We start from the raw sequence: 25,069 nt of genomic DNA, 5'->3' as shown, positions 1-25,069 counted from the left end.
TGTACACAATTGATGTCAAGCCGCAGCATCCAACCAGGCTGATCAAAGTGAATCAAAAAGAGCAGAAAGGCCTGTGTGTCTAACGAGGTTAATTGCAGCCATTTGGGCGGTTCTATATAAATATATAACTGTCACTTGTTAAATAATGAGCTCTCTCGTCAGGTCTTCCCGGCAACTGATCTGCATGAAAACAAATGCAGAGGAGATTGTATTGGTATTGTATTGGTTTGTCCATGGGAATAACAGAGGAAGGCCTCCAGTGTCACACAGGGAGAGGAAGATAGTAAATAAGAGACCTAACAAGAGGACAACCTCCCTGACAGGCTGAAGGCTGCCTGTGTAAGGCCACACCATTGTTCTCTCTGTGTGTGTGTGTGTGTGTGTGTGTGTGTGTGTGTGTGTGTGTGTGTGTGTGTGTGTGTGTGTGTGTGTGTGTGTGTGTGTGTGTGTGTGTGTGTGTGTGTGTGTGTGTGTGTGTGTGCGTGTGTGTGTGTGTCCTCTCCACTGTATCCATACAGCTGAGCTCCTTGTGTCTCCTCTGGTCTCTCCCAGGGCTGAGGAATGGACCTTTATTCCTCCAGTCCTACACTCTCTCATAATTACTTCCTCCAGGAACACACACACACACACACACACACACACACACACACACACACACACACACACACACACACACACACACACACACACACACACACACACACACACACACAATGACCGGCCTCTGTTTGTTGGGCCACATTGAAGAGCTCTGTGTCTGTGTGTGTGTGTGTGTGTGTGTGTGTGTGTGTGTGTGTGTGTGTGTGTGTGTGTGTGTGAGAGCGTGTATGTGTAAGACAGATTGGGTGTGTGTCTGTGAGAAAGGAAAGAATGTGCATGAGAGAGTGTGTGTAAACGGGAGATCAAATGCATGTATGTCTTTGTGAGAGTGTGTGTGGGTGTGTGTGCATATGTGTGGGTGTGGCCTCCTATTATCTTCTCAGTCCACATGTCTACACCAGGACATTTCCCTCTTCTCATAATAAAGCTCACACATATGAGTCACACTGTTAAAGATTTAAATATTGTCTGTCAATCAATTAGATCGTAGTCCCTTTTTTAACACTCTTTCAACTCTCTTTCTAACCTATCTTTCTTACATACCTTATCTTATATCTTACTATATTTATTTGTAATACTTTCTAACCATTTATACCTCAATACTTTCCAATGGTACTTTCTAGCCATTTATATCTTTATCGTTCTTACCCGTTCAATTGTATTATTTTGTATCCACTTTGATTTCACCACTGTATCACAACACTTTCAATCAGTTATTTATATATATATATATATTTTTTTTCTAATAATGCTTTCAACCGGTTTGAATTATATCATTTATCAAATTATGTGAATATTTAATAGCAATGTTTCAATACTAATAATACTGTATATGTTATGCTAGTGGGAGGGTAGAAAGGGGGAGAGAGGGGAGTAAAAAGAAGGCAGATAACAAATGGCCGACCACTTGTTCAGCACTCCCAGCTTGGCCCCCTGGAGAGCCTTTGATTGTCTGCAGTCATCAGCCGATGGCTCCGCACCTGCTGGGGCATCGATCATCTCTGGCTCTGTCTCTCTGTCGGTCTGTCTCTCTCTCTGTCTGTCTGTCTCTGTCTATCTGTCTGTCTCTCTCTGACTGTTTGTCTGTCTGTCTGTCTGTCTCTCCACAAGGCCAAGGTGCACACAGGTGTTCAACACACACTCATAAGTTGCTGTTAAGCACAGGTTTGTCGGCGCTTCACTTACCCTATTTCATAGGAAATCTTTGAAAAAGCCGTTGTGTGTGTTGTGTGTTTGTAAGTGTAAAATACATTAATTTCTCGCAACCAAAAAAAAGAGATTGGTCATATAATGAAATGCACTCGCGTTTCTAAAAGGAGCGCTTGACCTACACTTGCACTTAACTGCATAACTATGGTATTTTCCTTGCACAAAACAAATAATCACATGTATTGAGAAATGGTGCATTTTAATATGAATCTGGCGTAATGTATTTTGTGCAAACACATAAAAGGAGAGGACCCGTCCTCGTTAAACCTCCTCACTGATGACTGCATCTGCCAGGGTATCTCCTACACACAGGGGAGCAGTGAGTGTGGTCCGGGACACTGCAGACAACAGATGAATACGGAAGGTTTAAGGGATGAACAAACATTTTTACAGCATACATCCACCTCTCTCTGGGTCTCCCCTCTACCACCGCTCTCTGGGTCTCCCCTCTACTCCCACCTCTCTCTGGGTCTCCCCTCTACCACCGCTCTCTGGGTCTCCCCTCTACTCCCACCTCTCTCTGGGTCTCCCCTCTACCACCTCCCTCTGGGTCTCCCCTCTACTCCCACCTCTCTCTGGGTCTCCCCTCTACCACCGCTCTCTGGGTCTCCCCTCCACTCCCACCTCTCTCTGGGTCTCCCCTCTACCACCGCTCTCTGGGTCTCCCCTCTACTCCCACCTCTCTCTGGGTCTCCCCTCTACCACCTCCCTCTGGGTCTCCCCTCCACTCCCACCTCTCTCTGGGTCTCCCCTCTCTCCTCTACCACCACCTCTCTCTGGGTCTCTCCTCTACCCTCTACCACCACCTCTCTCTGGGTCTCTCCTCTACCCTCTACCACCACCTCTCTCTGGGTCTCTCCTCTACCCTCTACCACCACCTCTCTCTGGGTCTCTCCTCTACCCTCTACCACCACCGCTCTCTGGGTCTCCCCTCTACTCCCACCTCTCTCTGGGTCTCCCCTCTACCACCGCTCTCTGGGTCTCCCCTCTACTCCCACCTCTCTCTGGGTCTCCCCTCTACCACCGCTCTCTGGGTCTCCCCTCTACTCCCACCTCTCTCTGGGTCTCCCCTCTACCACCTCCCTCTGGGTCTCCCCTCTACTCCAACCTCTCTCTGGGTCGCTCCTCTCTCCTCTACCACCACCTCTCTCTGGGTCTCTCTCTACCCTCTACCACCACCTCTCTCTGGGTCTCTCCTCTACCCTCTACCACCACCTCTCTCTGGGTCTCTCCTCTACCCTCTACCACCACCTCTCTCTGGGTCTCTCCTCTACCCTCTACCACCACCTCTCTCTGAGTCTCTCCTCCACCCTCCTCCACCAGCTCTCTCTGGGTCTCTTCAGGTCTCTCATGTCCCCTTTACCATCACCTCTGTCTGGGTCAACTGTGTCTCCTCTACCCTCTTCCACCCCCTCTCTCTGGGTCTCTTCCGGTCTCTCCTGTCCCCTCTACCCCCATCTCTCTCTGGGTCTCTTCAGGTCTCTCCAGTCTCCTCTACCCTCTTCCACCAGCTCTGTCCGGCTTCCTCTCCTCTCCCCTCTCTCTCTCAGCCTCCCCTCTTCCAGTCCGTCTCTGTATTCCAGCACCATCTGAAGTACTTATCTGTACTGTGAATGCTTCCCCCTCCCCCGCTCCCCACTGAATACAACCCACAAACAAATCAATAAAAAGAGAATGAGAACTTTTCACAAAACTTATTCAGCTGCCGGCTGATTGTACCACAAAGATGAACTCCCCATTCAGAGATGGTCCAAAGGCCATGCATTTCTGTTTGTGTGTGTGTGTCTGTTTATAATTAGTTGGCCAATTAACAGATCCAAGGTATTTCACCCTGGTCCATTCACACACACACAGACACACAACTGTTTTCTATGATTCATGACAGTTTCTTTTCACGTTCCAACAGAGATGTGCCCTCCCTAGACAGTCTTTTACCCCCCAAACCCCCCCCCCCCCCTCTCTCTCTCGCTCTCGCTCTCTCTCTCGCTTCCTTCCTTCTCTCATTCTCCCTCTTTCCCTCCCCCCTCTGTCTCCCCATCTCCCTTTTCCCTCTATCTATCTATCTTTGTCTAGCCTCCTTTTATATGTCAACGCTCAAATGGGGAAACACAAGGGGGAAGCAGGGAGGGGGAATATGGGGAGGTGAGGGCAGTGAGTGAGTGGGCCCCTACCCAGGATTCCCTGCTGCGCTAGCTCTTCTTCTATGGCAATCAGGCGGTTGTATTTAGCGAGCCGCTGTCCACCCAGCAGACCTCCCAGTCTGACGTAGGCCACGCCCAGGCCCACCGCCTCAACAGGAAGGAAGCACAACACATAGGTTGGTGACATCACACTCAGGACAGGAAGTGAGTGCCAAGCCACTCAACCGTTGAATTCAAGGTATTTCTGTACCATAATGTCAGGGCAACATCGAGGTCAAGTAGATTGTGTATAAACTATGTATGGAACAGGAGGACGAGGAGAGGAAAATAAATAGGACCGGACTATGAGGATGAGGAGAGGAAATAGGACAGGGCTAGAAGGACGAGGAGAGGAAAGGAAATAGGACAGGACTAGGAGGATGAGGGAGGAAAGGAAATAGGACAGGACTATGAAGATTAGGAGAGGCAAGGAAATAGGACGACTATGAGGATGAGGAGAGGACAGCTGAAACAATGGGACAGGACTAGGAGACAGAGACTCACTAGGTCTGAGAGACAGTCCTCGCCGCACGGCTCGCTGTGTGAGCTCGACAGGATCACTGCATCTGGTAGACACACACACACACACACACACAATCACCATCTCTTCAACCAATACCACAGCTTTCCACACCACTACGGTTTGTAAAATCTGTTAAACACTTTTTGTAATATTCTATTATTTGTGAACGGCCTGAGTACTACTAACAGTGTTGATGCAGCCCACTGTTTTCTACAAACTCACCACAACCTTACAGCTCAGTAACACAACAGCCTATTGACAGCACAGCACAAGCCATGAATAATACATCCATCACATTAAGGAATTTTCGACTCCAACTCACACTGTCTCTGTTGAGTCCCTTGAGCAGGGACACAGTCATATAAACACACATGTACACAAACAGGCACAAACATGCATACAAACAAAAAGTTTAACACCCATACGAACCCAGAATTTCTCAAAAAGATTTTGATTCAAAATGTGGAGATGTCCTTGCACTAAACGTGTTGTGTTCTATTGTGCATAGCTCTACATGTTTTTTTTTTTGTTTCATGTTGTTAGTTTCAAGTTTCAAGTTTCAAGTTTTATTTATCATGTACTCATAAATCATAATTTATCAGTATTGAAAATTGTTGTGCTCAAATGTCAAATGTCGTTCAACTTAAAGAATAAATAAAATACTGGAGTTAAGGATGGAGAAAAAGGGTAGAAGAAAGAAGTGCAAAAAATAATGATAATGTTGATGATGATGAATGATGATCCCAAACCACACACACACTGCACTACACACACTAGCAAACACACATGCACACACGCACTAAGCACCTACCAGGGTTTTCTGTCGTGATGCAAATGAGGTCGCTCACTTTGGTCCCATTCACCTGCTGCAGGACTTGACCTTTGACCCCTGGGAGGGTAGGGGGCGGGGCTTGTGAGGCTGGCAAACCACTCATGTCACAGAGTAGGGAGCAGGATGCTCCAATAACAGAGCTCAGCCTCTCCCATTGGTCCACATCCTGATCAGAGGGAAAATACACACACACACACACACACACACACACACACATTATGTTAAGATCTGGTGGAAGTAGAAAGTAGACAATATCACTTGATGGGTATATATTAATGTAATAGTCAAACCATGGGAACATCTTGTGATATTTACATTACTGAAATATGTTTCGATATATTTGGTTATTCTCTGGCTAAAAACACCTTCTGTTTCATGCTGTTTCAGGTCTCAGGAAGAAACTATTAACAAGACACAGTGGGCCAGAAGTGTTGGTGATGGACGAGGGGGTACCTCCTTCCTGAGGGGCTGGATGAGGGCCGCCACAGCTGGGTATTTGAGGAGCAGAGCCTGGTACATATCCACCAGTTCATCTGGAGACTTGAGGCTCCCGGCGATCACCTCATACTTCCCCCTGGACTGAAAGGAGCAGGAACAGGACGTGAGTCTCTGCGTGTTCGTAACAACTATAAAATAAAAGTTCCTGATGGATACAAGCACCAATAGATCCCTATGATATTGTCGTGATCAAGATCAACGTCAAGGAATTGGGTCAAAAATATCTAAATTAGATTTTGTCCATATCTCCAAACCTTTACCGCTGCTTTACTTGACATTAATTAATGTTTACTTTTGATATTTTACATTTTCATATTAAAGGCCTAGATTCATCCCCCAAAAAATTATGAAATTTTCAAGTTTCACTTGAAACTGTTACGCATGCTAAGGATTAAATCACACACAGAAGTATACAAAGAAGGCTTCCCCATGAGGTTATTTTTTATACAATTATATCAATTGAATTACCAGAAAACATGCCATATCATGATATATATCGTTATGGAGATATTAAATAAAGATTTTGGCAAAATCACCCGGCTTTAGTTGGAAAATATGCATTTAAGACCACATTTAAAATCACATTGGGTTTTTAAATGAGTCTTAAATACAACCGCTTTCCCATTTGCCTCATTAGTTCACCACACCTATCTGACATCACCCAGATAACATGGCAGCGAGGGGCCGTGTTGATCTTACGTAGTCCATGAGCCGATGAGCCGCGCAGTTCAACGCCAGACGGATCTCTTCGCCCGGCGTCAGCCCAAGGACGCGGCACGCCTCCGCCACAAGATCCAGGGCCTGCTCTGGCCGCTCGCAAACCAGGACAGGTGCGCCCGCCCCGCTCGGTCGGCCTACCTGCGTGGGTTGCTGGGGAATAAAAGGCCCATCTATTTAAACTCTCCAATGTCACCGCTCATCCTCCACAACTTTACCGCCGCGTTGAGGATGTATAGGTAGAAAAGGTGTGCGTGTGTGCGTGTATATGTCTGAGAGCTAATAATTCCCATGAATGATAACTACGTGTGGCTTTAGATGGAGAAGGAGCTGCCGTCTCTGCCGAGTTTATTAAGTCTGAGTGCGCAGCATTCCACTCTTCGCTTGCTTTAAATTTTCAGAGGTGGGGGAAGAGGAGGAGGAGAAGGTCTACGCAATTCACTATTCACTGAAGGTGAGCTGAGGTGTCCTCTGCAGGCTTCTATGGTCTCATCTGGGTAACCTTGCAGGGGGCCATGCATCTGTCTAGGCTTTCGAGAGGATTTGAAGTTGTTGAGCAATGCACATGTTTAACCCCCTTAGCCTACCTCAGTGCTTTATTTTGTAGCCTCCATACAGAAGCCGACTGCATTCAGCTGGGTTCTCGAGAAAGATCTGAAGATCCCAACTGAAAGTGGTCGACTGCCGGATAGAGGTTCATTCCAGCGTTCTTGGAGAACCCAGAAAAAGGTGGTCGACTTCAGGATGGAGGATCCCCCAAATATTCTCAGAGAACCCAACTGAATTCATTCCAACACCGAACTGCTCATCTGTGCTACCCCGGCCTGTGCGAGTGAAAGCGTTGGCAGATGACCCTCACCCCAGCTTTTGACGTACTGCTATTCATTATTCTCATCAACTCTTCGTGGATCTGGAGGGCCGTTGAGATCACCTGTTCAATGAGACATTCAATGAGTTTCATGTGAAGACTACAACCAACAACTAACATAGCATCCACCCACAGGGGACAGAGGCGCCTCCTCTGGTGAAACATGGAACTTCTGCCAATGGTTTGGCGCCAACCAGGGGTGGACTGGCCATCTGGCATACGGGCATTGTCCCGGTGGGCCGTTGACCCAATGTGGGCCGGTCCGGTCCGCTATGTTTTTTTTTTTTCTCTCTCTCTAAATTCCCTCCAATTGAGCCGGCCAATTGGCTACAGCGGGCTAGCAGTGTGTTGCCAGCATCAACACATTTTATTGGTCTATGTTTGTCATTGTCAATCAATCATGGGCTGACAGGCTCAGAGAGCCCTGACATTGCTGTCAATCACAACACAAACCAGGGTGGCGGGACCTCATGGCATGGGCCGGAGTCGCGGGACGGAGCTGAAAATGGATAAGCGTAAGAAACTCCCGGGTGGAGCTTAAAAACTGAGACTTAAAAAGCTCAAGTCTCTGGAGGTGGGAGCTGCTAAATGTTCAAAATTGACAGACCTATTTGGTGCCGGGGTCACCACCCCAGCAGGTGCTGCTGCGCCGGGAGACGAGCGAGTGGAGGCATGGTAAGTAACGTTAGCCTGGGGCTAGCTAGGCTATATTTTGAAACATGTCCAAAACAAAGTAGAAGACGTTTTTACATTGAATGTGATGTGACCTAATTAACTGCATACTTGTGACAACATATTAGCCCAGAGTTGAAGGGCTGTGATTGTTGGTAGTTGTGGTTGATTTTGTTTAAATATGCTGAATTGTAATATTATGGGTTATTATTGTTCAGATGATTTAGCTAAGCTAGCTAACAGCTGCTAACGTCAGCAGTCTCTTGTTGCCATAGCAACAGTAAACATTGACATGGACTAATGAGCTGTAAATAGAGATGCAGAATCAAGCTGTATTGTAAATACAGATGAGATACTTTGAATTTTAGCACAAAATACAAGTAAACCTATAGGAAATAATTAGTTTAATTTGCAATATTTGCCATTGAATTTATTGTAATCTTTCAATTAATTTATTGTTTACTGAGGTGATAACTATTTCGTAGGTATAATTTGTGTGTAACTTTAATTTCTGTGTAAATGTGTTACTTTTACTGTAGTTTTCAAATGGCTGTGTATAGTGCTGTCTTGAGCATTTTTAGGTATTGTCACAAAGATCTGACTTTTTTGCATTGGAAAACACTAGTGTCATAATGAAAACATGACAAAGCCATTAGTGTTGTTACGCTTGTGAACGTTTAGTTCAATATGAACTAATCTTTTATCTTGTACATTATTTAATAATGTATGTCCCTCTCAGGTTGACCACTTGACATGTGAGAGCCTGAGGAGTTGTTCCCCCTCCGTCCATTTTCAAGGACTTGCTCTCTTACTGCCTCCACTTCACCACTTTTTGGCTACTGAGGCATCTCTGATTTGTTGAGTATGTGTCTTATAATGTTATATGAATTCATACTTCATTTGTGATGATGACTTAATAATGTTTCCATGTCTCTTTTAGGTTGACCACCCTATATATGAGAGTCTAAGGAGTTCTTTTCCCTCTGTCCCCTTTTGAGGACCTGCTTTGTCTCCTCCATCATTCACTGGGCCACTTTTGGGTTCCTGAGCTTATTTCATGTGGTGAGAGGAATGCAATATGTGTATGTTTAAAGGTTTATGTGAAGAAACATACTATATGTGTGATAAAATGACAATTGGTAATTCATAAATGTCTCTTTATATTCTCTGCTACCATCGTCTCCTGTCAAACAGGTTTTCCTGACCTGCTAGAAGTTCTTCTATGATGCTTGAGAGAGAGGGAGGGAGCTTCGTCTTGACTTTGTGAGTTTATTATGCAACTTGTTTTGTCTCAGATTGAAACAAAAGATTTGATTATGATTATTTCCTGGTTGAAGATTTTTATATTGATGATTTTAATTTCAAACATCTGCATATCTTTTAAGTTCAATTAACAGTTATGCAGGTAGGCCTTAGGGCTCTTTTGAGACTTAAGTCATCCTTCATGACAGATAAATTTGTTCACTAAGTGTCACTACATCACAAAAAGGCTACATGGCTACATATACTTGTCAGTACACAGATACTGAGTACAAGTTCTGTTTGCTGTTTCTTGCAGGTCATTAATTTGGTGAGGAGTGTAGCTGGCTGGCTGCGGACGAGGAAGTAGGGCAATATATACATGTGCACATACACGTATATGAGAATGCATATCTATTCAGACCTGTAATTCATGTCTTAGACTTTTTCACACAGCTATAGATCTTTTTTTTTTTTCAATTCTCTATTTATGGTTTCATAAAAATAATAACTCACAGTTAAAACAAATTAGTTTCAGCTCTAATGCTGCTACTGTCTGTAATATGTTTCTATTCAGATTATTTGTCAGGATTCTGTTGTGACTTGACACTATAATGAATAACAGGGTTCCCGCGGGGTCTTAAAAAGTCTTAAAAGCATCGAATTTATGAATTTGGAAATAATACCTTAAAAACACTTGAAAAAGTCTTGAATTTTGATATCTGGGTCTTAAAATTTGTGCAGTATGTAACTTCTCCGTATCGCATTCTCCTCAAAAGTTTCATTTGTCAACCACTATTATTTTCATTAAATAATGTAGCCTAAATAAAGAGTGGCGGAACCAATAATTGAGAACGCAACGCTGCCCCGGGTCCGAACACGTCACTTTGTTACAGCACTACAACACAGACCACAAGCAACAAGCCAAGCAGAAGCGAGAAAAATCAAAGAAAATCTAAGCAGAACACAAGAAAGTCTGTGGTCTGTGTCTGTGCTGTGGTGATGTAGCGTAAGTACTCACTACTATGCTGCAATGTTACATCATTCTTCCATAATGCTTTAGTAAGTGTTTGGAATAACGCAGTTTAAAAGAACAGCATTAGGTAACGCCGTTATTTTTTCAGTAGCGGGGTAATCTAACTAATTACTGTTTCCGTTGTTACCACGCCGTTATCGTTACTGAACGTTAAATGCGGTGCGTTACTATGAATTAATTGAATAAACTGGGTAATCCGAACGCACCCCTGTCTCCATACATAAACTGCTAGTGAGAAGACCGGGTGGGTTAACAACGAGATAAGCGATTATGATTGGCTAAGGCAGAGTCATGTTTCATGGTAGCCAATCGGAGCCAGTGTTTTTACACACAAGCCAGGATACGCGTGCCACACGCACACGCACACACAAACACCAAACAGATTCAATGAAGCAGTAGAAATGGCGAGTCCGGAGCAATCCGATGAAAAGTTGTCATTTTCAAGGTGGAGATATAAGCACTAATTCATTGAGGTCAAAGGCAAGAACGTGCATGTAAAGTGTACATTATGTCCAGGAGCGAAGACTTTGTCGACGCATTTAATGAAGCATCTCCCAACGACACACGCATCTATAAAGCTACTTTTTTTTTTTTTACGGTAACGCAAATAATTACTTTCCCTGGTAAATAGTTACTTTTTGGAACAAGTAGTGAGTAACTATAACTAATTACTTTTTCGAAGTAACGTTCCCAACACATTTTCACATTTGTTTGAGAAATAAATGAACAAATAATAAAAAAAAAAAATTCTTTGCCGGTAGGTCTGTGAAATAGGCCGTGAAATAGGTATTACGTTTTTATATAAATGGTCTTAAAAAGGTCTTAAGACTTAAGACTTGAATTTGACTTGAAGAAACCTGTAGGAACCCTGGAATAAAGACGGATTGATTGATTGATTGCTATAGCTGTCAATTTTAGTCCTTGAGTTATGTGCTTTATTTGTTAACTGCTATCAAGGAATATGACTCTCCTTTGTAGTATGCATGAGAGGAGATGCTGCGAGATTTGTGGACTTCTATGTAGTGTCTGAAGATAATGTAGTGGGCTGGTCTGGACAGAAAATGCCAGGGCTGAATTTTTGTCCCAGTCCACCCTTGGTGCCAACTATTCACTTGCCACTTATATGAGCCAATCGTCAGAAAGTCATCGCTTTACGTTTGCTGCGTGTTTGTTTACCGTCCCTCTAGGGATGACTTCAGTGTTAACCTTGGCTGTAAACACATTGAAACTGCATCAAAACCCAATGCACCATGGCAACCAAAAATGGAGGATCTGTGCTGTCGTAGGGTTGCAAGGTGTGACATTGAACATTCATGTATGGCAACAAAAGCTATGGGTGAAGACGAAGAAAAGTGACAGATTGCGGGGGTACTTGTTTGATGCGTTGTCCTGGTCTGGGGATGAGGATGACTTCCTCCAACAAGTTCAGTTTGCCTGGAGAGGATTTACCGCAACTCAGCAACGTAACCAAGGGCACTGGTACCCGGAACTCACTCTATTAAAAAGGAACACAGCGTCCTTCACTACATTCAGCCTGTCCCTCTTAACTTTTCTGTGCATGTGTGCATCATGTATTTGTTCTGTTCCTGTGTGTGTCTCTCTGATGTTAAAAGTGCAATGGTTAGGGCAGGGGTCAGCAAACCGCGGCTCTGGAGCCGAATGAGGTTCTTCACCTCTCTGAAGTTGCTCAAAGTAGCTTTTAATTATTTATTTTTTAACTAAAATAAACATCACGTCCTACACCGACACATTTCATAAAGGCAACAAACTATAGGCCATTGGTTGTTTTATATGTTGTAGAACTATATATAAAACGTGAGATTCTGTGTTATCCGTGTTATCGTTATATTTTAGGGGTCAAATAGGTTTTGTGGGATAAACCAGAAAAAACCCTTTTGATGGTGAAGGTTGCCGACACCTGGGCTAGGGTGTCCAAATCCTAGCCGCAATGTTATGGGTTGGATCCCCCATGGTCGTAATCAAGATGCCCCAATGACCACCTGCTCCTTAATGAAATACCTGCTAAATGACTAAACAGTGAAGCGATTAACCGGGGGATCGAACACATGAACAGTGCTGCTCATAACCTCCTCTCTGACCCACCTGACTGCTCAGAGCGAAGATGTGTTTGTAGAGAGGAACGTCCCGTATCAGTGCACCACTTTTAGCCACGGCCAGGGACACGGCACCCACGGCCAGGCTTCCAGGGACCTCCGGCTCTGGCGGCACACATGGAGGGAGCTTCTCTACACTGGCGCCCTTTGTAGCTGGAACAACATTGTTGCATATATATCAATATATATATATATATATCATATATATCACTGGTGTGGACCTCCAGGAACAGTGTGCTGTAAGTGTGATGGGTGGTGCTACCTGTCTCCCCAGCCTTCTTGCCTTTGCTGGAGACAGGTGGTGGTGGTGGTGGAGGAGCCTCCTGCTCAGCCTCCTTGTTCTCCTCTTCCTGCAACCTCCTGGTCTCCTTGTCCTCCTGGTGACGTGCTGAGAAGAAGTCACTGTCCGAAACACGCAAAACACGTTGACCATGGGGAACCCCACAAACGCATGTAGTACTCTCTTCAGAAGTAGGTTTCTTAGCAAATCACTGCAGTAATAAGATGTCCGATGGTTGCCTGCCACTTACAAGTTTCCACTCAGGATCTACAAGCACATACATTAACTAGCGCTATGGTCAACAAAAGGCTAACTCATGGGATTCATTCTCACACCTGCAGTCTTCAATAGTCTAACAATTGTAAAGAGACCTAACAGTCTGTGGCTCAGACATTCAGTGTTGATTCAGCAAACAAAAGCCTCATGGACCAGGCGTCTCTGAAGTCTTCCATCTGTTGTTTTTCCCATGGGCATTTATCCCCATGTGCCTGTTGGTGTCATTGTGTTTGACAGTATTTATCCTAAGCTAACGTGTCGTTCATGATCTAAAACACACTACCAGGGTAAGTGTATGGAACAGATAAACCCTCCCCCACGGCTTAGAACAGAACAGTATCGTACCCCAGTGGCAATCACAGAGACCCGGGCGTGTCACCATGATATGACGACGGTGATGGGATGTGACACATGACAAACAAAAACACGGCTTGACATCCACCTGACCCTGTCAGGGAAGGTCAACTCTGGTGCCTGACCCAATTGTATGCGAGTGCGTGGCACAGTGGCAATAGTATGTTTCATGTGTGGGTGGGTGGGGGAGGATAGGGGCTCTTTTGTGGAAACATGCGGTTGCAAATTCAAAACATCCCTGTGTTTATTGCATGAATGCCTGCTCGGAGCCCAGCACACCTGAGATAGTGTCCTCCAGCTATACTTGCATTGTACTGGTAATGTTGTCCTGCTATTTTCATCACTGTGTGCTTTCAGACACTATGTTCCCCATATGGTTATACACAGACCGTCTTAATAATGTGGTGTTTATTGAGCTGAGAAGTATAGTTCTAAGACAGTGGTCTGCGCCATAAAGGAAGATGTTTTTATTGTTGTCCTGGTAGCCGTCCCCATGGCGGTATGACGCCATTTCGAATGAGCTCCTCGTCAAACTGACATTGAAGTTTCATGTCTGCAATGTTCATAACAACATCTTTTACTGGCTGAAAGAAGTGGTCCTTGGTTTAAAAGAAAAATCTTTTTTTTCACCACCAACTGGCTGGTGGGGGCTCACATGGACATGTTTCAACTTAATCTCCATTCCTTGGAAGAGGACTGGCCATCGATCAAAAACATCTGAAATATTTAATTGACAAGATGACAAGACATTCCTGAATGTATTTTATGTATAAATAGTATAGTGTAGTGTTTAAGGACTTGATATTATAGTATAGGGTTAAATAGTAGTACCTGAGTATGTTATCGACCCCCGTCTGATCGCAGGGGTCGCAGCCCTTGAGCAACTCGCTCAGGGGCCCGTTGATCCACTCAAGGCCCGTGGTGACGTGGTGGGCCCTCCCCTTCCCCAAGTCGGGCCCCCACATGCTCCACTGACCGTTGCCAGCCGGGACGCCAGCGGACGACGTCAGCTGAACCGCAAAAAGATAGACGTATTTCTACTTTGATGTGTTGCGTTGAAAGGAGCAGGATGATGAGGACATTATTAGCTGAGGAATGTGTGAGATTGGCTACCTAATCATTGATTAGGTAGTTAGAGATCATTATGTAATGATCTCTGAAGTACGCTACAACATGACTTTCCACACAAAAAGTGAAGAACACAAACACATTCCAACCTCCAGAGATTAGCACTGTTGTGGTATGAATGAAGAGCAAGCCTCATTCAAGTGAACTTGAATTTTTTCATCTGGGATTAGTACCATCTTAGTGTATCTTTTCTTCAGTCAAACCAGCTACAGGGAACAGTGACTCTGAGATAATATGTAATCGAATCTCTTGTCTTAAGCTATCTCCCTTCTCTGATCCCTCTTAGTCACTGTCCACAATCCCTCCATCTTTATACTCATTTTCTATCCCTTGCTCAGATGTGTCTCTCTTCAGGTCGCTTCGTCCACCCTACCCTTTCCATCTGGCCCTGCCGCTCATCATCGCTCTCTTGTCTCTCTCTCTTTTCATCTTTCTCTCTCTCACACTGATCTCTCCTCCATCCTCTCTCCATCATCCCTTGCTCAGCTCTCTTCCTCCCATACCCTTAAAATGGCCCTTCCTCTCTATATCTCTCTAATCTCTCTCTCCCTCAACGTCTTGCACTCGTCATTCGCTGTTTACCATCGCTTAATCACCATTGTTTCAGAATAGCGTAAAGTAGCCCATATCTAAGGGGGGGGGGGGGGGGTCACTCACTTAACTTCCACCACCCCTCTACACCTCCCCTCTCCCCTCTGCCGTAAAGGATCTATTTGTCTATCTAGTAGTAGTTAATTGATATGGACTGGAGTACCCCATAAAAAACAGCTCCTGTTCTTCAGAAAACAAGGGAAATCAAGCTGCTGTTTATATCTGTAACATTTATTATTGATATCTATTGACAGCATTGTTGGTTTGGTGTGGGTTGTTGGTATGATCTTTTTTAATTGGAGGTATTCAGTGTTGCTTACACTCCTTAGTATTAGCCTCAAGGCTAATACTGGTGTCTGCAGGGGCTAATCGGTGCAGTTGTTTTGTCAGCCCAGTTACATGTCTGTTGGAATATATACTGAACGTAAGGGTGGATTGGTTGCACCTTGTGTACCAACTACTGATAAATAATATCTGTACCAACAATACCCGTACAAACAGATATTTGACATCCCTTGAGAACCCATTGTGGGTTCATCGAGACCTTGTGAGTTCTCAAGAACAATACATGAGGATTATGATTCACAGCTGCTATGGAGAATTATCTCCGGGGGGAATGTTTAGCCATGCACTCGTTGACCTCGCAGGGACCTACAGAACAGCGTGTCACATCAGATTCTTTCACCCTTCTGTCATATTGTACGCGTCGGGAGGTCACGGGTCAATGTGTCCCGTTATCTGATGGCTCTGGCCCCCCGAGCCAGTGGCAGACCCCACCTTGCCCCCGCGCATTAGGGCCCCTTGGTGGACTGACGGGCGACCCCAGATCATCTCCAGCGTCACGTTACTGAGGGGTTCCCAATGTGTGGTACGTGCGCCCTAGGAAAGGGTTTTAAGATCGGAGGGTCATGGCCCATTAGTGGGTTGCAGCTAGGGGCAGATCGGGTGGAGGGACTTTAAAAACATTGTTAAACATCTCACTTTTATTAGGTGATCCAATGAGGCTGTATTATTTATTTTACTGTGCAAAATATTGTGTGTCTCCTGGGCCAAAAGTACTTCCACAGCTGAGCCACGGTATGGAAATGAATGGAAATGGAAATATTTAGACTTTGCATAGTTCTAACTGAATTGAGGACATAAATATATAGATTGTTTCTGATCAATTAAGTTAAGACCAGAAATTGAACTAGCTTCTTCCACTTGCGCTAAATGAAAAAAAGTTGAATATTAGTTTGAAGGTGTTGATGAATGGGCACTTGATGGACACTTGCAACTGATTCATAAGACATTCTTGGAGACCTTGTCTGATCTCTGAGGTCACTGGTAGCATTGGGCTCTGTAGTGAATTGGATCGCTTATGTTATTGTTCATCAGGCCTATGTCTATCAGTGACTGGGCCACGTAGTGTGAGTTAACTAACGTTCCATTAAGCGCTGCCTGTCTCCTGTGTGTGTGTGTGTGTGTGTGTGTGTGTTTCTATGTGTATGTGTGTGTGTGAGTGTATGTGTGTGTGTGTGTGTGTGTGTGTGGGGGGGGGGGGGGCTTGGAGAGCCATGCGAGGCTCCTGCATAGGGCCTATTGTTCTCTTGTTAGCATTCACCTCCTCTCTCCTCCTCCTGGCTTCCTCCGGCCCAAGACACGACGCGGACCCTGGCTAATTAGAGGAACCTAGCCCCCTTTCCCATCTGAATGTGGGTGTGTGTGGGTGTGTGACCCTGGAATGGACCAACATCCCAGAAAGGATGTCTCTCCTGTCTTTATGCCCATTGTTAGCTGGGTCAGACTCACACACACCATCAGCACCACCACCCCTGCCTCCTTTACATTAGGTGGATTCTGCTTAAAGTATTTCACTTGTTTGCTAAGACCCCAGGTAGATTATTTCCATTGTTTATGTTAGCCATGATTTTGGCTCAACTCACCCCCTCTCGCTGTGTACACACATTCCAAATTTGGGCTGTTGGCAGGCCATTGAAATCCATTCTCCTCCAAACAAGTTTTGAGAAGCTCTAATAGCAGTATTTTTGTTTTGTCCAACACATGTACGCACATACGTACTGCCCTGGCTAGGTCTTTTTCTATAACAGAGCCCACAAATGAACAAATCGACAAGTTTCGATCCTGTGTTCATGCGCCACTGCGTATGCTCACTTACTTGAGACTGAGAGGCACACAGTTAGAATTATTTACAAAGATAGTGGCTGTGTGTTAGACTACAAACTGAATGCTTTATTAAGAATTCAGCCATTTCCTAATTTCAGAACGTCTTACTCAGTGACACTGAGCAGTTTAATCAGCGAGGAGCAGTTGGTGGACAGTCTAGTTCCACCTTCATTAATACAAACACGAATTGAGGACGTTGTTTTGATTCAGAAGTGAAGGCTTAGGCTGCATTAAAAACCTCCCCCTCCTACACTTACCCTTGTGACTTCTTGAAATGTTGTATGCACTCAGAATTCAGAATTATTACACTTTCTAAAACCCAGTCACCATATTCAGTCAGAATTGTAACTGCGCGCCTCTCAGGGGCATCCACACCTTAGATGTTAGATGTCGGTTTCAATTGACCCTGGAGAAAATAACCGGATAGTATGGCTAGTTTGAGGTCATTCAAACTCTGGTGCATACTACAAAAAAAAAAACTGGTCTGCTCGAAAACCGGGGTCCTGGTCCACCTTCAAGGGAACTTTGGTTAGGTATTCTTAAGGTGTGAACGTGATCTAACCCAACTATGGGAGGCCAACAAAGAAAAAATGCATTGTACGTTGAATGTACACTTTTGCCGCAAACTAAAAATAATAAAACTATTCAGCCAGGAACCTTTCCTAGATTAAAATGAGGTGCAATCAGGACACTTTTGTCTACAAATTCCTGTGTGAATGCTAACCGTACCAGACAAAAATGCAAAAAGGTATCCACTCCAACCATGAATCGGACAGAGTCTAATAAACTACAGATGTGAAGGCGCCCTCAGTCCTAAGTCTGTGAGCTTGCATGGCGGCATGGAAACACAAACTTGTTGATTTGTTTGTTTGTGGGCACTATTGCAGAAAACTTCCTAGCCAGGGCAGTTTGTTTGTGTTTACTTTTTCTGGAAAAAACAAAGAAACAGCTATTGGAGAGGCTAGACACTTGTTTGGAATAGAATGGGTGTCAATGGCTCGTTGCCAAATTTCAGAATTATAGTAAACCGCGAGAGGGGCAACAAAGAGTTCAACAAAAATCATGGCTGATTTACATCTCAACATATATAATGTCAACAATTAATCTGGGGGCAATTCTGACCAAATTCTGTCATGGCTATCTATCTATCTATGGTTTCCATTTTGGGTTATGCTTTAATTTGCCTTACAGTACTTTGCTCATTGGCATTATTATAGATCATACCGTTTTTTCTGTTACTGTTTTTAACCATTTGAGCTAATGGAAAATGTTGGGACTCACTTAACAAACCCATTCATTTTTCTTCTTTAGGACATGAGGAATGTGTACTATTGACATATTACATTTTAAAATGTAACATTCACCATAGATAACAACATCTGGGATGACAAGGCACGTTGTTCTTGCCGGGGTTCAGGGGGAGCTGAAAGAGTTGTACCTTTTGTTCGTTCCGGATGGTGCACATCAGCTCTACTTGGACGGACAGCTGTCCTTGAGAATCGTAGACCTCCCTGCCTTTCAGCCCGCTGATCCTCGGCGGGGCTGACAGTTTCATAAAGAAATTGGCCTAAAGTAACAACATTACACAGCGTTTTTAAAACCCCAAGTCAAATACCATTCATTTATTATGTCAACTTCTGATAAATTAATTATTGATTATCTCTGGATCATTACATATTAGGGAACTCAAAGGTGATCAAAACTGCACACAGGTCTATCTGCAAATGATTACCCTGCCTTAAGTTAGGTAACACTTATGAGCCACACCACACACATTATACATGATAACTAGCTACTACCTACCATTCACGACGCATATCTAACGCAGATCAACGTGAAAGCGTCGTGCTCGTTAATTGATACCATTAAATGTCAACGTTCATACCAGGTAGCCGTAAATGTCGTCGGGTTTGGCGAAGAAAATTTCGTTCAACACGTTCTCTATCTGCTGGGGAACTTTGTTACGGTTATAAAACTCGCAAGCTCTATTCTTCATCTCGTAGAAGTCCCGCTCCTCCTCAGACACCTTCACGTCACAGCGCGGATATCCTTTATTAGACGCCATGGTTTATTCTTAACCTTAACGGAGCGGTGTTGTTAGGAATGAGAGCACTGTTTACACTGGTTGCTATGGTATACGGCGCGATTGTGTACAGTGGTTGCTACGGGAGACGGCCCGATGGTGCACAGTGGTTGCTTTGGGGAACGGGCGCGCTGACAGTACTGTAGGCCTACAGCGGTTGCCCGGCAACTGAATGCGACGGGCCCAGAGCCAGAGAGAGGCTCGCGATTGGGCTTTCTTCAGCTCGCGGGAACGCTTTCTTTGCGTTAATTTCAGAATTAATCTGATGCTGATAGCTCCATTAGTAGGACTATGCAGTATATTATAATGCGATAGCGACGATTATTGTAAAAATAAACTAACGATATATATAGATCTACATTTTCTGTGATAGGCCTACATTTCAATTAAATACATACCGTATTAATTAATTGTACATTATTTGTCTTATAGAGGAAAATAAGACTACATTTTGTCACGTTGTTTATTTTGTAGCCTACAGCCTACGAATAATATTATTATAATAGCCTATGGTAATATTATAATAACAATAATCATTATAATACAAATATAAATTAATAATAGCAATATAGCCTATATTATACCAAATAATATGACATTGAATTAGAATTAGTGTTCAATTAATTCCCAAGCCTACTCCTCTCCGTAGACACTGCAGTAGGGCTAGCCGCATCTCTCGAAACCCGGCGCGTCCTTCGGAGACCTAGACCTATAGAGCATGCAGAGGACACATCCAGTAGCCTAAGTTTTAATATAAACTTCGCAACCTCTCTGACAATAAAGAAAAATCGTAGGCTACTTTTAACCTAGGCCTAGATTGAGGTTTTTGACGTTATGTGAAATCTTCAGATATTTCATTCAAGATAACGTAGGCCTGTAGTTAATAGTTTAAGATAGGTAGGCCTACATCTAAATAAGCATTTCCATCCCTTTTTTTTATTAGTTGTCATATATTTCTAGTTAAAAATGGTAATCGTAATGGTAATCGAGCCTAGGATTACTTAGTCTAGTACGTCCTCCTACTATTGTTTGCTGACTGTTTTAGTCATATTACGCATTTATTTAACTAGGCCCTACTTCGTTAATTGTTTTGAGTTTGAAGCTTTAAATAGCGGAGGCAGACATTTGGAAACAGTAGACCTAGGCGTGCAAATAATATTTTGTTAAATTATGTCTAAAATAGCCTAATAATAATAATAATAATAATAATTAATTCACAGGATAGGCCTAAATCGAAATAATTCCACTTAATTTCGGTGGGAGATGTTAAAACAACCCGATAGTTTCTGGCATTGGGATTTAAATTGAATTTGGTCTGAGCTTAAACGCAAAAATCATATTTAAACCATTCCCTTTTTTCTCCGACAGTTTCTGACGTTGTCTAAATCTGGATTTTATAACGTAGGCCTATAGAATTTCATTGAATCCTTTCTAAACCTTCATCAATCGGCCATAATCGCCACTATTTGTGCAATGCACTCATTCAAGTTTTAAATAGCCTAAATAAAATAGTCCCGGTGGGAAAGCATTTAAAAAAATAGGCCTTTTGGACAGTATTATTATTATTTATTTTCATTTGTGTTAATGAGCGAGGGAGCCTTGATGGAAGCCTTCATCATGTCCATGAAACACACTGCAGCCGTTTGCCAACAGCCAATGGGCTCAGTGCGCGCACACACACACACACACACACACACACACACACACACACACACACACACACACACACACACACACACACACACACACACACACACACACACACACACACAAACACACACAGCCAGGGTTTGTTTTTATAGAATATAATGGCTCAGGTATTGCCTCGCAATACCATTCAATACCGTCGCACAAAGTAATCTCGCGGGCAACCATGAGACTATCAATTCAGCCTCTTTATTTATCACATTTGGTAAAAAAAAACGGATCAACGAGCCTCAAAATTCTGCGTCCGAAATGCAGAAATACCTGCACTCCGTCATGTAAACCAATTAGGAGAGGTTATTCATTTAAGTGGGTCAAATGTAGGCTACCGTTCAACATGTGACTAAAAACATGGACCATGTTGTTTAGGTTACATTTTTGAGTTATTTATGATTTAGAATTAGGCTATTTAGATGGTCCCTTAAGGAAAGACTCACACGACAATGTTAACACAAATAACGTGTAAGGGATTAGCCTAGTGTAGTGGGCTTACTTAAGTATAATTTGGAAAATGTGTGTGTGCGTGTGCGTGCGCGTGCGTGCGTGTGTGTGCGTGTGCGTGTGCGCGTGCGCGTGTGGCGTCTCTCTCAGCCTTTTTTTTTAACAACCATTCTTTCTTTGCATAAAAAAACCTATCGGATGAAGGTCGATAAGGCTCGTGCTCGGGTTCACCCTGAGGTCAGTTCGCTCCGGGACAGGAAGTCAACAAGAGGGCAACCAGTCCCGGCCGCGTCATCACAAGTCGAGCGCATTCATTGGCTCATAGTCCATATTGTGTTTCTGTGTGTATGATATTGTACTCTTCATATCTGACCCACATAGAAAACAGCATTCCAGGCAAATGGGCCCGTATTAAATACATCATTTTTTCTCCTAACATTATATCCTACGATTTACAATTCAATATGTGGGCCTATAAATTCTCAACAGTGTAACACTGATTATGCCGATCATTGTATATGTGCATACGCCACGGAAATCAATATAAATGTTTAATTACGAACGTGTAGGTCGGTCCACATTTTGATTGTCACGGCCCCTGAATACGTGCGTAATATCGCCCCCACCTGGCCGCTGGAGGAACGTCACTCAAAATACTGGCCTAAACGTAGTTTAATAGGGCGCGCGTCAAATCGACTGATTTAGTGTTTGAAATGAACGAGCCGTTACGATGAACCGATTAACTATGAACTACAAATTGTTTTTGCATGGTTATTATTATTAGGATAAAAAAAGCACAATGGTCTATGTGGAGCTTATAGTGAAATCAGCAGGAATGGGCGTATAAAGCCATAATTTGATGAATCGTTACCACACTGATGTTTTCGATGTTTTGTGTGGTGTGTGGTGTGTGTGTGTGTGTGTGTGTGTGTGTGTGTGTGTGTGTGTGTGTGTGTGTGTGTGTGTGTGTGTGTGTTTTGTGAGTTGTGAGTTGTTGTTTTTGATACAGGGAAGCAGGAACGTGCAGTTGCAGACAATGAAGATAACTCCTGCGGAGAAAACCTCCTTTTAGCCAAACTGCTGTTAGTTTCCACTGGAGACATAATTTATAGACCACATTAGGACGGTGAATTAAAGCAGCGGGGCTCCGATAGTACGAGGAAAAAGTAGTCATCAGAATCCGACAAGAAAGACATGCTTGGAGTTGGGACACAAATTGACGCCAATAACATATGATGTTGGTAATAAGGTCACAAAAACATGGCGTATAAAATAGTTAATCGAGTCTCCTCCAGACCAGAACGTTATTACCTAGACACATGAAGCTGCAGGTTTGGAAAACGTAGACTTTGGTAGAAAAGTCTTGTGTTTTCTAGAAACGTTCGACCAATGAGAAACGATCGATTGTTTGTGATCGGGTTTTATTTGCACAACACGTCAAATAGTAGGCGTGCGTGTGTTTGCTTCAAGAAGCGAGGGCCCATTCACTTCGGTTCACACGTTGTGATTGTTTATTAATGACGTGTTCCAGCTTGGGACGTGTGTGAGGGGGGGGGCGGGGGGGCACATGGTCACTTAGTTGTCATCGTCAATGCCTAATTAAAATGTGCTCGTCTTGTTTTCAAACTTCGCCAGGTGTCGTGTCAATGGGAGCACTGCTCTTCAAAAGGCCCATTTACTCCTGGGACTCGGAAACCTTCCAACTGTCACGAGACTATCAGGCCAACTAGAAAACCCAGAGAAGGATATTGTGACTGGATCGGGGTCCCTGTCTCACAGTGGGTAGGCCTGCGATATGTATCAACCCCTTAACGGCAGTGTTTATAGTATATATTATAACCCGTTCATCATGTCCCAAGAAACCTTACACCGCTCTCCAATTGTTATGGGCCCCTGTTGTCAAAGTTACTTGGTCTTATATAAATCATATATGTTTCACCCTCAACAATCCTTTATTCAGTTTATTCTGTTTATGGGTAGACATTGAATGGAGTCAGAATATTTTTATGATGATTATTGCCATAATCAACTCCAATGGACTTCAATGTCTTGACTTCAATGACTTCAAGTGCAGGATATTGAAACACATAATGGTATCCAAACCAGTATAGCCCAATATGGTTTCAGCAGGTTTCAGTTCGTTCCTCTTTCACCTTCTATGTGTTGTTTTGACAGCTGGCCGAGAGAGAGGGGGACGTTTTTCTTCACCTCTAAAGGCGAGGAAAGAGCGGACATAACATGGCTTGGAAACACGAAAACATGTCAAGGTATAGCCAAGCTCTCGTCTCCGTTATGCTTGAACCTGTGGGCACCCATAATAACCCTGCGACCTGCCCGTGAACCCTCTCTGAACAGGTTTAAGAGACGTACTTAAGCAAGACGCATATAGGCCCCTAATTATGAGCGGTTTTGGGAGTGTGTGTGCTTTACACTGAACCCATAATCTCTTTGTTTCGGATTTGTCGGGAGGCACTAAAGCCTCCATTATATTTAAAATATGTTGTAGCTCACAGTAGTCAGCCTAATCACAGCACTATTTTAGCCACGGCAGTCCTACCATACGTTTTTTTTTTCGAAAACTACAAAACATATACTGATAGACAAAATATTCTGTCTTTATTTATGAGTGTTCTATATATATATATATATGCCCACAGCGAGTCGGTTGTAGAGAGACGGGTTTAGATAAATGAACAGGTAAGTCTTTATCAATTAAGCCAAAAGCACAACATATTAGTCAACAAATTACAATTATTATTCGCACGAATAGTGGAGCACGTAATGTCAAGCATTAGTGTCTGTAACAAACCGTTTTTGACCCATTAAGTTAATTTTTTTAAATAAGCGAACAAATTGTTGTATTATTTACATGTCTAACACATGAAAAAAAACAATCAATATAAGCGCCTCAATCATATTCATCGACAGTGAAGTATTCATTTTGCTGTCCAAATGCGTCGTAGGCCCACATGCAAGGTGATTCGTTTACAGAAAAAACGATAACATACAGAAATAAAAAGGGAATAAAGGGTACAAGTCTATCACTACATAATGAATAAATCACTAACAATTGCCGTCTGACCTCTCCTTAAAAAGTAACAATCACTCGTGGGAAATGTTGGCTAGGCTAGGCCTACGGTGGATTCATCTAATCTCCCCTCAGAAATTAAACCAAAAACGACTTCCTCTGCCGCTTCCGTCTTTCCTTAAGTCTACCTTCTCTCTTTCTGCGTTTTCTATGACATCATGAGCCTGTGTGTAGACAGAGCGTCGGGGTCTGTGGGAATATACTCAGTAGATCTCCACACGCATCGTCTCAACCCTGGTCTCTGGGATTCTATCCAGAGATCAGAGGTGAAGAAAAGTCTGTTGGGGGTTTGAGGCCCGTAGGCTCCCTCTGGCGGCTGGTGGGGATTACTGCACTCTTACATACAGACTGATGAACGATAGCGTCAACATCTTTTTTTTAAATGACATAGATATTTATTATATATTGTAGAATATCTACATCGTATTTGTATTTATTCTTTATTTTGTGTATTTTAAGTAAAATGTGAG

At 43.5% G+C, this 25,069-nt stretch overlaps 1 protein-coding gene across 1 annotated transcript; it reads right to left on the bottom strand.

Annotated features, from left to right (window-relative positions):
• Positions 1-2,070: 2,070 nt before the first annotated feature.
• On the bottom strand, positions 2,071-19,348 carry eno4 (enolase 4; the record flags this gene model as incomplete). The annotated part of the gene is made up of 12 exons (XM_084470196.1): positions 2,071-2,147; positions 3,981-4,098; positions 4,494-4,555; positions 4,837-4,852; positions 5,798-5,923; positions 6,542-6,712; positions 11,747-11,869; positions 12,478-12,641; positions 12,751-12,890; positions 14,230-14,408; positions 18,722-18,850; positions 19,169-19,348. 12 exons carry the CDS (start codon positions 19,346-19,348, stop codon positions 2,071-2,073), a joined length of 1,485 nt encoding a protein of 494 aa, XP_084326322.1.
• Positions 19,349-25,069: the final 5,721 nt, after the last annotated feature.

The sequence above is a fragment of the Micromesistius poutassou genome (assembly GCF_964030765.1).
Source record: "Micromesistius poutassou genome assembly, chromosome: 7".
NCBI lineage: Eukaryota > Metazoa > Chordata > Actinopteri > Gadiformes > Gadidae > Micromesistius > Micromesistius poutassou.
Note: the sequence above shows the minus strand (reverse complement) of the source record. Positions and strands in the feature narration are given on the sequence as shown.